The 15328-nt window shown below is 43.0% G+C and overlaps 1 protein-coding gene and 1 long non-coding RNA gene across 2 annotated transcripts in view; one reads left to right on the forward strand and one right to left on the reverse strand.

Moving 5' to 3' along the window:
- The window catches only part of LOC116510572, a 61126-nt gene extending 59516 nt beyond the window's left edge, over window positions 1–1610 (reverse strand). The window contains exon 1 of the long non-coding RNA XR_004255654.1: window positions 1348–1610. This is a non-coding gene — a long non-coding RNA (uncharacterized LOC116510572). The remainder of the gene's footprint in view (window positions 1–1347) is intronic.
- A 92-nt stretch (window positions 1611–1702) lies between these two features.
- Window positions 1703–15185, forward strand: TMEM126A (transmembrane protein 126A). Its single transcript, XM_032219877.1, has 5 exons — window positions 1703–1877; window positions 6871–6991; window positions 9450–9643; window positions 11404–11518; window positions 13137–15185. The coding sequence occupies exons 2-5, from the start codon at window positions 6879–6881 to the stop codon at window positions 13339–13341; spliced, it is 627 nt and encodes a 208-aa protein (XP_032075768.1). The 5' UTR covers window positions 1703–1877; window positions 6871–6878; the 3' UTR covers window positions 13342–15185.
- Window positions 15186–15328: the final 143 nt, after the last annotated feature.

Below are 15328 nucleotides of genomic sequence, written 5' to 3' on the forward strand. Positions count from 1 at the left end.
AGCCACCAAGATCAGAGAACACCGAGGACCCCCCCCTCATGTAAAAGTGAGGTGGACAACTGTACAAATCAAATAACTCAACGAATATTTCGGATGCTCCACTTGGTTACCAAATTAAGTAATTTTCTGGATTAGCATAATGCACTGGATCGGAGTCTGCAAAAGTTGAGTCTGCAGGCTAAACCATTAAAACCGAATCAAATGTAATAACTAAGTTAGTTACACACTTCAGGTGAAGCCAGCTGTTCAAATGGGAAACAAGGATAAGGAAACTGAGATAAATGAATGCCTCGTGGTAGAAGAATGGAGGTTCCCCCCCCCCCACAAGAAAAGGTTGCAGAGACTAAAAAAGAAAAGAAGCAGCAAGTGAGAAGGCATGATCATGGGTGGGAAGATGTTTTAAGCAGGTTGCAAAGTGGGTGGGAGTAAATGATTTAAAAATGAAGTGTCAAGTGATGGAGGCAAGGACGAAGCAAGATTCAAGGGAGGGATTAAATAGGCAAAGGTAAAAGTTCCCCTTGCACATATGTGCTCGTTCCTGACTCTAGGGGGCGATGCTCATCTCCGTTTCAAAGCTGAAGAGCCAGCGCTGTCCAAAGACATCTCCGTGGTCATGTGGCCGGCATGACTCAACACCGAAGGCGCACAGAATGCTGTTACCTTCCCGCCAAAGGTGATTCTTATTTTTCTAGTTGCATTTTTTACATGCTTTCAAACTGCTAGGCTGGCAGAAACTGGAACAAGTCACGGGAGCTCACTCCGTTATGCAGCACTAGGAATTCGAACTGCTGACCTTTCTGATCATCTATCTATCTATCCATCCATCCATCCATCCATCCATCCATCCATCCATCCATCCATCCATCCATCCATCCATCCATCCATCCATCCATCCATCCATCCATCCATCCATCCATCCATCCATCTATATAATATCATATGTCATATATATATATATATGGAAAAGTTGTGGGTGGACTCAAGAGCCCAAGCTTCTTGTGTGGAGGAAAACAAATGGACCACAGGAACAAGTCTCCTTCCTGGACTCACATCTTCCACCCACCCCACACCTTTCCTAACCCAGGATGATGGGGATGGTAGTCCAAGGCACCCAGAAAGGGCCTGGTAGCCCAACCCATTTTGGGAGGACGCCAGTCAATCGATGGATGGCAGCGTCAGGACAGGCTGCCGGGAACGATGGGCTTCTACACACCCCGACACGCCCCTTCGCCACGCTGGCTGGGAACGATGGGGAGTGGAGTCCGTGCCGTGGCGAATGAACCCAGGGTCCCCCGAAAGAGCCATTTAACAGAGGGTTTTTTTTTTTTTTGGCAGAGAGATTATTACCGCGCTGGCGGCGGCTCGTCGCAGGGGCTCCGCGCTCGGGGAAGGGGTGGAAATTAACGCCGCTCCGTCCGTCCGCCCGTTTCAGCCGGCCTTGTTCGCTCGGTCGCTCGCTCGCCCCGGAGCTGCCGGCTCAGCTCCATCGGCGTGGAAACCACCGCGAGAACGCCAACGCCGCCGCGGCCATCGCCTCGCCTCAGCAAGCGCGGCCGCCTCTCCGGCCTCCCGGCTGATTACGCGCCTCAGCACGGCCGGAGAGCAAGGCGGGGGAGGGGCCAGAGGGGAGGAAGGGGGAGGGCCTTGAGCGCCGAGGGGGGCCAATGGGCGGCTCCGGCGCGCGGCTTCTTTCCCGCCCAGCCGCCCAATCCCAGCCGGGCCACGTGACCGGGCCAAGATGGCGGCCCCCGCGGTCGGCGTGTGACCCAAGCGAGCCCGTGCGACCTCAACGCTTCGGCGGCCCGCAGCGGTAGCGAGGAACCCGTCTGACCGGGACTGCGGCTAAGCAAGAAAGAGAAGCGCCTCTATATAAAAACGTAGGTGGAAGCTGGTGGGGAAAGGTAGCTAAGACGCTGAGCTTGTCGATCAGAAAGGTCGCCGGTTCGAATCCCTAGTATAGGGTCTCCTATAGCTCAAGCGGGGTTGGACTAGATCAGTGTTTCCCAACCTTGGTCACTTGAAGATGTCTGGACTTCAACTCCCAGAATTCCCCAGCCAGCGAATGCTGGCTGGGGAATTCTGGGAGTTGAAGTCCGGACATCTTCAAGTGGCCAAGGTTGAGAAACACTGGACTAGATGACTTCCAATGCCCCTTCCAACTCTGTTACTGTTAAGGTGTCCCATTCTTTTTTAAGGGGCGTGCATAAGCGCACCAGCGTGCCTACTGTCCCTAGTATCCCCTTGTATTCGTATTCATTTCATGTATTCATAATCACGTCTATACTTATCTGTTATCTAATTCATACTTGACGAAATAAGTAAAATAAATAAAAAAGGGTGGGGATAAGAAAACTCCGTTGTTTTCCTTCATCTCCATCCCCACCATTGATCGGTTTTATTTATTTTATTTTATTTCATCAAGCATAAATTAGATAACAGATATAAGTATAGACATGATTATGAATACATGAAATGGATAAGAATACAAGGGAATATTAGGACAGGGACAGTAGGCACGCTGGTGCACGTCCCTTAAAGACCTCTTAGGAATGGGGTGAGGTCGACAGTAGATAGTCTAAGGTTAAAGTTATGGGGGTTTGGGGAAGAAACCACAGAGTCAGATAGAGCATTCCAGGCGTTGACCACTCTGTGGCTGGAGTCGCATTTTCTGCAATCAAGTTTGGAGCGGTTTACCTTGAGTTTGTATCATTTTATTTACATTGCTTATGCACGCCCCCTTTTTGGATCTCTTAGGAAACATGTAAGGCCCTCGGAAGACAACTTAAGGTAAAAGGTATGGGGGTTAGAGGAACTAACAACAGGAGCAGATAGAGTGTTCCACACATTTACTACTAAATGTACATTTGTTTGATCGTGTATTGTTGTGGTTGAAGCTGAAGTAGTCGTTGATAGGTAGGACATTGTAGCAGACAATTTTGTGTACTGTGCTTAGGTCATACCGTAGGCGACGTAGCTGCAGGTAGTCCAAGCGAAATTTCGAGTCTGGTGGCATAAGGTGAGCAGAGGAGTGGAGGACTCTTCTCGTGAAATACCTCTGGACTCGCTCGATTGTGTTAATGTCCTATATACAGTGTGGATTCCAGGCAGACGAGCTGTATTCGAGGATAGGTCTGGCAAAGGTTTTGTATGCCCTAGTTTGCAGTTCAATAGTACTGGAGAAGAAGCTTCGCCTTTGCTCTAAACCGGGAGGTCTCCTCTCTGGCTTCTCTCCTGGCTCAAGCGGGCCTTAAATGAAACAACACCGGGCAGTGCAGGGATTGTTGCAGCAGGGAAGACACCTCTGGGTAGCTCCGACTTGGTGGGCTGCCTGCAGACCTTTGTTGCCCAGCTGGGGAAGGTTGTAGCCGGGACTCTGACGCAGGGAGGGATTGCGGGGGCGGGGGGGGAAAGAGGGGAGGGTGAAGCTGCTGGACTATGAGAATTTTTGCTACTGTGAGAGGGGACTGGCTGCAGCGCTGCTGCAAAATGGGGCAAGGGGGCGGGTTTGATTCTTCCTGCATTGGGCCCGACCTTCCTATGTGATGAAAGCGGTTGGTTGATTGGTTAGGTAGGTAGGGAGGAAGGAAGGAAGGAAGGAAGGAGTGAATGTACAGAAGGATGGAAGCTAGTGGATGGACAGAAGGAAGGAAGGAAGGAATGGACGGACAGGAGGGAAAGGAGTGGATGATAGTGGATGGACAGAAGGAAGGAGTGAATGGACAGAAGGAAGGAAGGTAGTAGATGGACAGAAGGAGTAGATGGACAGAAGGAAGGAAGGTAGGGGATGGATGGAAGAAGGAATAAGTGGATGGATGGAAGGAAAGAAGGAATAAGTGGATGGACAGAAGGAAGGAGTAGATGGACAGAAGAGTGGAAGGAAGGAAAGAAGGAACAAGTGCTAAGGTGCATGGTTCCTCTCTGTGGGATTGATGAAGAACTCCAGTGTAAATCAGTGTGTGAGGTCAGCTTCTGCTTCAGAAAACAATCCAACTTTCACTTATTAAATTTATATGCAGCCCATCTCACTGTTGAAATGACACTTGTTACCCCAAAATAAAGTTTCCCAACTTGTGAGGTGAAGGAAGAGCCCAGGGGAGGCGTGAACCTTTAGTTGCATTGTGACAATAAATCCACCTGTCCCAAAGTTTCCTGGCCTTGTTTCCACTTTCCTTTGTGTTGCTCCCCTCCGGGAGGAGTTTTTAAAGTATTTCTAGCAGGACTACCAGATTCCGTAACAATTTTGGTCCCTTGTGTCATCTGCCTGGTAAACTGGCAAGATTCTTTTTTCTCGCCATGTGCATGTATGCAAACTAGGCTATGCTGTTTCTTTGTGTCATATATGTGGGTATATGCTTAATTTTGTATTTATTTATTTAATCATGTAGTATATATTGGAGATGGTGGCCCGTTGTATGCAATGAAATTTCATTTTAATGTATGCCGATTAGTGTACATTCAAAGTGACAGTGAAGTTATTCTAAGTGTTTATTTAGGAACTGGGATATATGTAGGGGAAATGGGTTGGCAAAAAAAGTTTAGGAAAGCCTAGTAAAAAAGTTTCCCAGCAGTTTGAAGGCAGCTGTGATTTAGCACAAGTAAACGCATTGTGCCTCTGCATGTATTTTGCATCTTCAAATCAGTTTTCATTTTTATTAAACTTTTTTTACAGAATAAAAACAACACAAATGGAAAGAAAATGGAAAGTAAAAGAAAAGGAAGAGGAAAGGAGGGAGGGACAGGCTTCTGATCATTAGTTTGCCAGCGTATATAAAAATAAATAGGAATAAAAGGGAGGAAAATTGAATGTAGTAGGGCATTGGAGCACAGTGTCTTGACTGATTGATCTGTGTTTCAGGAAGTTATTACAGTGAATTGAGACATTTTATAGTTCTTCATTTCCCAGCATAAATGGTTTCAGTTGCTTAGACTTTACAATAGGAAGAGCAGGATTTGATATGTAACAGTTAACTTGTTTCTTTGTTGCTCTCTTGGCATTAGAAAAATAAATAGGCTTTATCAATATATCAATCTATTTATTCCATTTCTATAGCTGCCAAACTCAATCAAGTGACTCTGGACAGCTTTCAATTTAGTTACTGCTTTGTCCATTGGTAGTAACGAAAGTAAAACCTACCTAAAAATGGCATTAATAAAATAATTATATTAAAAATAATCAGTGAAAATGTTAACACACTCATTCCAGCAAATAAAATATCAGAAAGCATTAGAAACTTTTGATTTATACTGTTCAGCAGCAATCCATGTAAAGCTTGCTAATTTCCATAGCACTGTTCCTTCTCTCAATTCATTACATATTCAATTTTATATGGATTAGGCCAAAATGATTTCCTTATCAAGAGGGGGATTCAGAAATTTTCCACATGCTGAAGGGGAAATAGAGCACTACAATAAATAATGGATAAAATCTTCTATAAGGTCTTTGGAGCAAGGACAGAGCACATATTTATATGGGATATTATGGCCCTCTGTAGTTAATACCCTTTACTGGAATGTCTTGCAAAAGCTGTTTAGACTCTAAACATTAACTGCAATGTGCTCTACATGGGGCTGCTCTTGAAGAGTATTCGGCGACTTCAGCTAGTCCAGAATGCGGCCGCGCGAGCGATTGTGGGTGCACCTCGCTTCACCCACATAACACCTATCCTCCGCGAGCTGCACTGGCTACCTGTCGATCTCCGGATACGCTTCAAGGTGCTACTTGTCACCCATAAAGCCCTTCATGGTAGTGGATCTGGGTACTTGAGAGACCGCCTACTGCCAATCACCTCCACGCGACCAATTAGATCCCATAGATTAGGCCTCCTCCGAGTTCCATCTGCCGGTCAGTGCCGACTGGCAACTACGCGAAGGAGAGCCTTCTCGGTGGCAGCTCCGACCCTTTGGAACGATCTCCCCGTGGAGATTCGTACCCTCACCACCCTCCAGACTTTCCGCACAGCCCTTAAAATCTGGCTATCCCGTCAGGCCTGGGTAAAGACTGTAACCCACCCGAATGGTATGAATGTTGTGCTTTTAATTATGTACTGTTTTACGTGTTAAATGTTTGTTTCCCCCTCCCCTTCGAGTTGTAAGCCGCCCTGAGTCCCCCCAGGGAAAAGGGCGGCATATAAATAAACTCTCATAACTCATAACTCATTAGAGGGAAGGCACTGTAACATCAATCAGAATAGAGCCGGAAGGGACCTTGGAGGTCCTCTAGTCCAACCCACTGCTCAAGCAGGAGACTCTATACCATTTGAGACACGTGGCTGTCCAGTCTTCTTAAAAACGTCCAGTGATGAAGCACCCACAACTTCTTAAGGCAAACCATTCCACTGGTTAATTGTCCTCACTATTAGGCAGCTTCTTCTTAATTTCAGGCTGCTTCTCTCCTTGATTAGTTTCCTTCCATTGTTTTTTGTCCTGCCCTCTGGTGCTTTGGAAAATAAATTGACCCCTATCCTTAAAGTTTGCATTCAATTTTTTTTTTGTTTTATTAAGTGTGTACCAGGAAGCAATTTTATTTTGTGATAATTTAAAGAGATTTCTTTGGGCAAAGACATGCAGCACCCTGTTTTTGTAAAATAATGAAATATTATGACTACATATTTTTGGAAGTGCTACAGAGTGTGAGCGAGAACAGTGGACTTCTAAACTATTCCTGACAGCAGCTTAATTTTCCAAGTTCCCTCCCTGCTTTAAGGAAATCTATTAATTACTGAAAATCTAAAATGAATCTTAAAGCACTCTTTTTTCCCCAGGCTTGGGTAAAAGTGAAAATCTAACATACTGATAAGAAGCATTACTGAAGCATTACAATACCATTGTGTATGTTCTCTTTTAATCCTCTTTATTTTCTCAACCCTCCAGAGATTAAAATGGCAGGGAAAGAATTTCTGGACCACCCTATGGAGAGAAAAATCAAAAATCCAAGAAGAATCCCAGAATCCACCTGGCAAACGATGTTTGAAAGGCTGCCTCAGAAAGATCAGTGAGCACTAAGACTTTGCAAATATCTGAATATTTAAGTAAGGGGGTCCCTGACTTACAACCGTTTGTTTAGTGACCACTTGAAATTACAAGGGCACTGAAAAAAAGTGACTTATGGCCATTTTTCACACAACCATTATAACACCCCTATAGTCATGTGATCAAAATTTGGTCGTTTGGCAGTTTGCACATTTTTATGACAATTGCAGATCATGGGCCTGCCTTTTGCGATCACTTGACAAGCAATGTCAAATGGGGAAGACAATTTTGCAACTGTATTTACTAACTCGACAACCGCAGTGATTCATTTAACAACTGCGGCAAGAAAGATTGCAAAATGTGGCAAAACTCACTTAACAGGCTGTCTCGCTTAGCCACAGACATTTTGGGCTCAATTGTGCTCATAAATCAAGGACTCCCTTTTGACAGTTCTGTTTTCAAAGCACTCATAAATCTGCATCCTGGTAATGCAATGTAAATATAGTTAAGAAAAGATTCTTATTTTTTGAACCTCCAGAATACAGCAGGAAATACTGCAATTCAAACTTATTGTCTGTTTGCTTCTTTTATTTTCTTGGTGCATGCCATATATTGAAATGCGCGCGCGCGCACACACACACACACACACATATTAATCAGATTTAAAGCCAACCAAATCTAGCATCTTTAGTTGAGCTTTTTTTTTTTCAATAAGCAGTTTTTTAACTTCCCAAGTTATGAAATAGGCAAAGTGAAACTCTCCATGTATTTTCATCCGCTAGCAAAACTAGCAGTCAAAACATCTTGGGAGTTCTACATAATGGAGGTTGCCAGCCCAACGTTGCAAAGTAAAATATTTAGCTTCAGATATTGTTCACCCTTAATGACAAATATTTTATACTTTGTTCTTTGTGACCAAAATGTTTTTTCAGCCCTGAAATGGGGATGAAAAAGCCATTTTTGATTGATTAGTAACTATTTACAAATCTAAATAATTTCTTACCATTATTCATTTTCGGAGAGTAGAATTCCAAGTACAATTCTGGACTTATAAAAATTAAGAGCATTGGGCACAGGTAACATTTGTGCCTTTCAGAAAAAGGGGAATCATGGAAAGAGGATGTTTCATAGATTTTTTTTTAAAAAAAAACCTCCTAAAACTGTTGAATCTGGGTAGGAAACTGTTGAAAATGTTAATTCTCCCCCAATATACTGGAAATTCTGATGGAACCATAACCGTGCCTATCTGTCAAACAAAATAGTTTCAAAAGTGCAAACTCTGAGTGCTGCAAAATAGTCCACACCTGCTTTAGTATTAGTATTAGTATTTAATCAATTTATAGGCCGCCCAATCTTGAAGGACTCCAGGCGGCTTACAGAAAATACATTTAAAAAATAATAATAATAATAAAGAATTTAAAAAATACAGAGAAAAAAACAAATTAAAAACCACATCATGCATTCAATCTGGTCGGGGCTGGACCTCAGTCATGAGGTCAACATCCCCAGGCCTGCCGGAATAGCCAGGTTTTGATAGCCTTTCGGAAGGCCATGAGAGTGGGTAGGGTCCAGATCTCTGGGGGTAGTTCATTCCATAGGGTCGGAGCGGCTACAGAGAAGGCCCTCCCTTGGGGAGCCGCCAGCCAACATTTAGGAGGCAAGCAGGGTTCTGTTTGCTGCTCCAATTGTCTTTGCATTCATTACTACCTGAGCAGTTCACCTCCACGGGTTTGCCTCTGTCAACCTTAAGGCTCACTCTGAAAGAATAGTATATAATTTCATGACATATTCCCGAGGACTAGCTTTATGAAAGGTACGAGCAATCGGGTTCATACAGTGATGGCAATTTGTTGTTGTTAGTTGCGACCCAACGCAACCCCATGGACAACGTTCCTCCAGGTCTTCCTGTCCTCTACCATCCACTGGAGTTCATTTAAGCTCACGCCTTCTGCTTCTGTGACTCCATCCAGCCACCCCATTCTCTGCCTTCCCCTTCTTCTTTTGCCCTCAATCATTCCCAGCATTAGGCTCTTCTCCAGGGAGTCCTTCCTTCTCATTAGGTGGCCAAAGCATTTGAGTTTCCTCTTCAGGATCTGGCCTTCTAAAGAGCAGTCAGGGTTGATCTCCTCTAGGACTCACTTGTTTGATCATCTTGAGGTCCAAGGGAATAAATAGATGCTAATTTCAATCATGCTTTTTGTTTGCCTAAAAATGTCAAAACTTCCCTTAGCAGAAACTAGTTTTGTTGCCACCATTGTGTGACCCCTGATTGCTTTTAGTAGAAAATGTACCCACCATGAAACTAGTCCTCAGGAACATGTCATGAGATTCTATACTATGTTAGGCTTCCGGAGTGAGAATATTTGCTTTCCTTTTTTTATTCTTTTGCTATAGTGTGTGATGCACTATGCTGATAGACAGGTTAGTGTTTGCAGTCATTGGTGGTGGCAGGAACAATAATACCTTCTTTTCTTCTACAGAAATTTCTTCTACACTGGAGGCTTCGGCCTTGGCCTCAATTCAAGTCTCATTGCCTTAATATCTAATAATTCATTTAGGAAGCTTCTGAATATCACACAGGCTCGTTATTCAACAGTTGCAGCCATGTCCTTATTGCCACTCCTCACAACTACAGTTGCTTATGAGGCCGCAGTAAAACAGTCTTTGATGACAGGTATGCCTTAAGACTTCATCCAAATAATGCAATATTTTTCCCACAATCTCTGCAATAACGATTCTGATATTTCTGGCGTGGCATAGACTTACCTTCACTGAGCCATATTGGACACCATCCTCTTTATTACATGGTGTGTCTAATAACTAACAATTTCTAGTGGTGGTTCTGGAATTGATTGCTTTTGTTTTTTGTTCTTTTATATATGCTCCACAAAACCGCCCGGAGTCCTCCGGGATTGAGCAGCCTAGAAATTTAACAAATAAATAATAAATAAAACAGAACCCATTTTAGTAAATGGTGTGTAATAGTTAAGTAACATCCTGGTAATTGCTGCTCCAGATGAAGTAAACCTTAAAGTTATAACTCCAATTCTTATGAGGTTTTTTCCATTCACTGTGCACTGTACAATTCTCAGAATAATTTCCAACATATCATATTTTTTGGAGTATAAGAGGCACCTTCTCTCCCACCCACCCCCCAAAAATAGGGTGGAAATGTGCATCTTATACACCAAATACACCCATTTTTGACCTCCCAAAGCCCCGCCCCCGCATCCTGTTTTTGCGAAAAACAGCCCATGTGTCGTAAAAACGGAGGTGTTTTTGCCTTCCCCCCAGCAGCTCTCTGTAGGCTTCAGCAGGGTTGGAGGAAGGCAAAAACGCCTCCGTTTTTGGCCCGTTTTCCACAAAAGCAGGAGCATTTTTGCCTCCCCCCCCCCCCCCAGCCCTACTGAAGCCTGCAGAGTGCTCCTGGGGGCTGGGGAGGGCAAAAACTTTTTTTTTACTTACCTCTTCAAAATCCTGGTGCATCTTATACACCGGTGCATCTTATAGTCTGAAAAATACGGTATTTCACCACGCTTGGTTAGGGTGCTGGATTGCCTTTCAGAGCTTCTATTTTCAAACAGATTTACAATATTTCAAAAACAGAACTTAAAAACATAGTAAGAGACGTAACCACCCAGAGAAAACGGTAGACTTCATAAAGACTTGACAGGAAGTCCCCAAACTGCCTGTTCAGACCAACAGCATGATGCCTTAAGAAACTTGAATATCCAGGATGCTAAGAGAGTGGTCATTAAGATATGTGGAATTCAATTCCTAGAATTCCCCAGCCAGCCAATTCTGGGAGTTGGAAGTCCACACATCTTAAAAATTGCCAGGGCTATCAATCTGGGAAAAAGTGATTGAAGACGAATAAATCTGCATTCAGAATGGGTAGTTTGAAAAACCCAAGGCCGAAAAAAGTAGGCATCTCATTCAAACTTGTTTTGAGGGTTCTCTTGCAATGGAAATCTGAAACAATTCCCTGTTCCTTCATGTTTTGATTAGGACCACCAGAAAGGATGATAGACACCGTGGAGTTACCTATACAACTTACAGAAAGCTAGCTAAGGTATTAGCATTACTAAAGGTGTGCTTCCATAATTTAAAAATAACTAAAATAACCCTGGGCCAATTACTTTGCAGGCTATGTAGTAGAACTGGGCATGGATTACTGTGCTAATTTATGGTTCAGGGAGAAGGGAGGGAGAGAGGAAGGGGGAGAGAATGAAAAGAAAAAAACAAACACTGGAATTTGGGACACTTCAAATGTTCCAGTGGTGCTTGGAACATAGCATTTTATGTCACATGCTCCATACCTAAGCTAATCCCACAAGAGGAACACTGTCAGCATGCAGCACGTCCATCGCAATTTTTCTAGGACAGGATTTTATACCACAAATGCTAATTTGGTTCATTCCATTATTGTTTCAGGTAATTTAAATTGTGAAATCTGTGCTATGGTGAGAGGAGGTTTAGTAGGAGCTGTCGTGGGCTTTTTCTACCCAGTCATTCTAGCGCTGCCTCTGAATGGATTGCTGGCTACAAGGTATGTTTCAACCACATTAAGCCCTCTCTTAGCATTTTATTTGCCGGAACCAAGATTGTGTTTTGTTTGTATTTGGAGATTGCTGTTTTATTATTTATTAACCATTTGCTTGAAAATCAAATGTCTACAAAACTGTGTCCTTTCAGTCTTATAAACTTCTATATTTCTGGGCATAATTCCAAAATTCCTACCATGTTTCCCTGAAAATAAAACCGGGTCTTATTAATTTTTGCTCCCCCACCCCCACCCCCCGCATTAGGGCTTATTTTCCAGCGAGATCCTATTTTCGGGAAAATATGATACTAAAATGTGTCCGTCTGGCTGATAATCTTAATGGGCTTATTTTGGTAGTAGGTCTTATATTACGAGCATCCTGAAAAATCATGCTAGGGCTTATTTTTTTATTTTGGGTCTTATTTTGGGGGGGAAGGGTATTTATCCATTGCTTCTGTTTGGTGAGATAGTCTGTTTTCATATATAAGCATTCATTGATGATCTTTCACTGTTGGAACTATGTGGGTAACAAAAGCATTGGGATGTAAGCTTGAATTCAATGTAATTATCCAACATGAGCCTGTCGATTGTAGGATTCTGTACCTTCTCGTCTTACGTACTAAATTATTTTCTCAATTAAAATGTTCTTCCTCAACTTCGTGAGAATATGGGTAGCCCTTGGCTCAGGATGGCAGCTGGCAACAGCAATTTTCATAGTCCTCGCTGTTGCTGTTAAGGAAAACTGCAATTCATTAAGCAGCTTCCAATTCCCTACTTGTGAGAAGCCAGCAGAAAATGTCAAAAATCATGATCACATGACCATGGGACATTACAACGTTGTAATCTTAAACTAGGGATCAATCACATGGCCATGGGGATCCTGCGACAGCCAGAACTTGAAGACCTGTGATAAGTCCCTAATTCAGCACCAATGTAACTTCGAATGGTCGCTGAACAAGTGGTCATAAAACAAGGGCCACCTATAGGAAGAGGGAGAATGTAATGAATTAACATTACAATTAAAGCCCATTATTGCAAAAAGCTTTACATCTAAATCTATATCCTTCTCTATTCAGGTAGTCCTCAACCTACGACCACAATTGAGCCCAAAACGGCCATTGCTAAGCAAGTCAGTTGTTAAGTGAGTTTTGCCCCCATTTCACGATCTTTCTTGCCACAGTCGTTAAGTGAATCGTTGCAGTTCCTAAGCTAGTATTATCTTTGTAAATTAAATTTGGCTTCCCCGTTGACTTTGTGTGTCCGAAGGTCGCAAAAGGTGATCTACTTGACCCCATGAGCCAGTTGCCAATTTTGATCACGTGACCACAGGGATGCCACAACTAAGTGTGAAAAATGGTCATACGTCGCATTTTTCAATTCCGTTGTAACTTCAAAGGGTCACTAAACGAATGCATGTAAATCGAGGTCTACCAGTATCCTCCTTTGAGCCAAATTATGCAGGGATGGGAAAATTTTAGAAAGAAACTGTCAGCAATTTATTTCCTTCTCAGCAGTAGAGTCTATTTGAAACTGGGAAATGGGTCCTTTTTAACAAAGCTGTTAATTCCTAAGTTATCGCAATCTTAGCCAAACTCTTCTTCATAACCTTTCCTCTCCCTTCCAGATACTATACTGCTCCCTTGCCAAACAAAGAAAATGCAGTGCGATTCTGGGTCATGCTTAGTAAACCGGTTTTCAAGAAGATGAGATTTGCTGCTTTCCTCCAAGTTGCTTTTGGCGCGTACCTTGGCTCAAGACACTACGATATATATCTCAAAATGATCCGCATGCCTCAACCTGGAAGGGATCCCGAGGAAATCGGAGAATAAAACTTTTAAAAGGTGTTTAGCTTTTATTTCTTGCCAGATTTGGATAACTTCTGAAAGTTCTAGTCTGGTTTGAGTCATTTGTATCAACTTTGTGAAAATTGAAACACACACATACATCTTGTGCTGTACTGCAAGAGGGTAACCAACAACATTGGGTGAATGAGAAAAGCAACAACTAAATTTTTGGGAAGGGAAGTAAAGAGGTACTGTTGAAAAAGAAGCAGTGTATAGATATACTTATGTAAGTTTATAAATGTGCTTATCTATATATGTACAAAGCAACAAATGCATCCAATACATAGTTCCTGGAGAACATGAAAAGGATTGAGCAATATTTCTAGTAACCCACAAGTATTTCTCGGTTATTTCCACAATCCAAAACAAAATGGAGGGCAATTTCATGCAGGACTTCCAACTATAACTCAACCTACCCAGTGGGAAAAAAATGGTAACATAGCTAACAACACAGGCTTAACAACCAGTTGCTTAACAAGAGCTCGAAGTTACAACAGACCTCCCCAGAGCTACTTGCAACTCATTTTCGAAATCCCAGTAGCTATACTCAGCTGTACTAAAGATAAAGGTATCCCCTCTCCAGCTGTGTCCAATGCTGGGGGGCAGTGCATATCTCAAGTTTCTTTGCCTAGGGAGTCAGCATTGTCCAAAGATGTTTCTGTGGTCATGCGGCCAGCATGACTATGCCAAGAGGCACAGTAAGCTGTTATCTTCCCAGCAAAGTGGTATCTAATTATCTTGCGTTTGCCTCGCTTCGGGCCTACTTCGTAAGCAGGGGCTGGGCTAAGTAATGGAAGCTCACCCCATCATGCGGAGCTTGGCTCTCGAACCCAGGCTGTCAGCTTTCCAGCTGACAAGCTCAGCATCTTTAACCACTGAGCCATTCCCCCCGCCACCCAATACACCTCTATGGTCAAGTAAACTGCATTAGTTTGGGGGGGGGGGCACCCATTGGGAGAACAGATTCGCTCAACCATCATAAAAAATGGTCACAAAATCAGATCCGGTCACGTAAGGCTTCAACCTATGAACCATAACAATTTACGGCCGTAATTCTGGGCTCTATTATGATTCTGCCTTGAGGGCTACCTGTAGGGGAACTGAGTCATACAGCTGGGACTTTCGTCAGAAATACTTGTGTGCAAGAAAAGTTTTAGAAGATCTCCCAAGTCAGAATTCTTTTGTTAAGCAAATCACTTGTTTAAGAATTATAAGTCTAGCTTCAAATTTGCTGGGATGTATCTATTTCCAAATATCCATATTATTATTATGCAAAGAACAAGCAAGATGTTAAATCTGTTTAGTGGCCCACCCAGTATTCAAAGTACCGCTTGCCCACCTTCCCAGTAAGTACTTCATCTATCCCCATAGGCCCCCATGTTTGCTAGTTGCCCCTATTCCCTCATTACTGCACCTACTTGCTCTATCAACTATGTGTTTGGATAACATACTTGTATCTACTAAAATGTACAACAGAGTATAGCATATTCTAATTCTCGAAAGATGTGCTGTCGTCAAATGGAATTATCCCATAGGGACAAGTGTTCACTAAAGGCCTCAAGTACCTAAATTAACTATTGCCGAGAGATACATCCTCACTAAATATGAGTCATGTCCTCAGGATCTTTTTCAGCATGTCCAGGGCTAATGATGGAGTAGAAATTTTAACTGCAGCTAAGACCCACGTGACTGTTGAGAAATCAGGACTGCATGAAGGAAATTGTTAACACTGGTATCAGGGCGAGATTTTCAACTGTTTTGCAAATCTGAAGCTTTCTCCAAAGTTGAAGAATTGAGACCCTCTGAAGCAAACTGGCCCCCAATCAAATAGCAGACCAAACCCAATCATACCACTGCTAGCTTTTAGTGCTGCTGTACAGGTAGTGTTCGCGTTATGACCCACAGTTGAGCCCAAAATTTTATTGCTGCCAAATGAAACGTTTGTTAAGCGAAATTGCCCTGTTTTACTAGT

The sequence above is a fragment of the Thamnophis elegans genome, chromosome 6 (genome assembly GCF_009769535.1).
Source record: "Thamnophis elegans isolate rThaEle1 chromosome 6, rThaEle1.pri, whole genome shotgun sequence".
Taxonomy (NCBI): Eukaryota; Metazoa; Chordata; class Lepidosauria; order Squamata; family Colubridae; genus Thamnophis; species Thamnophis elegans.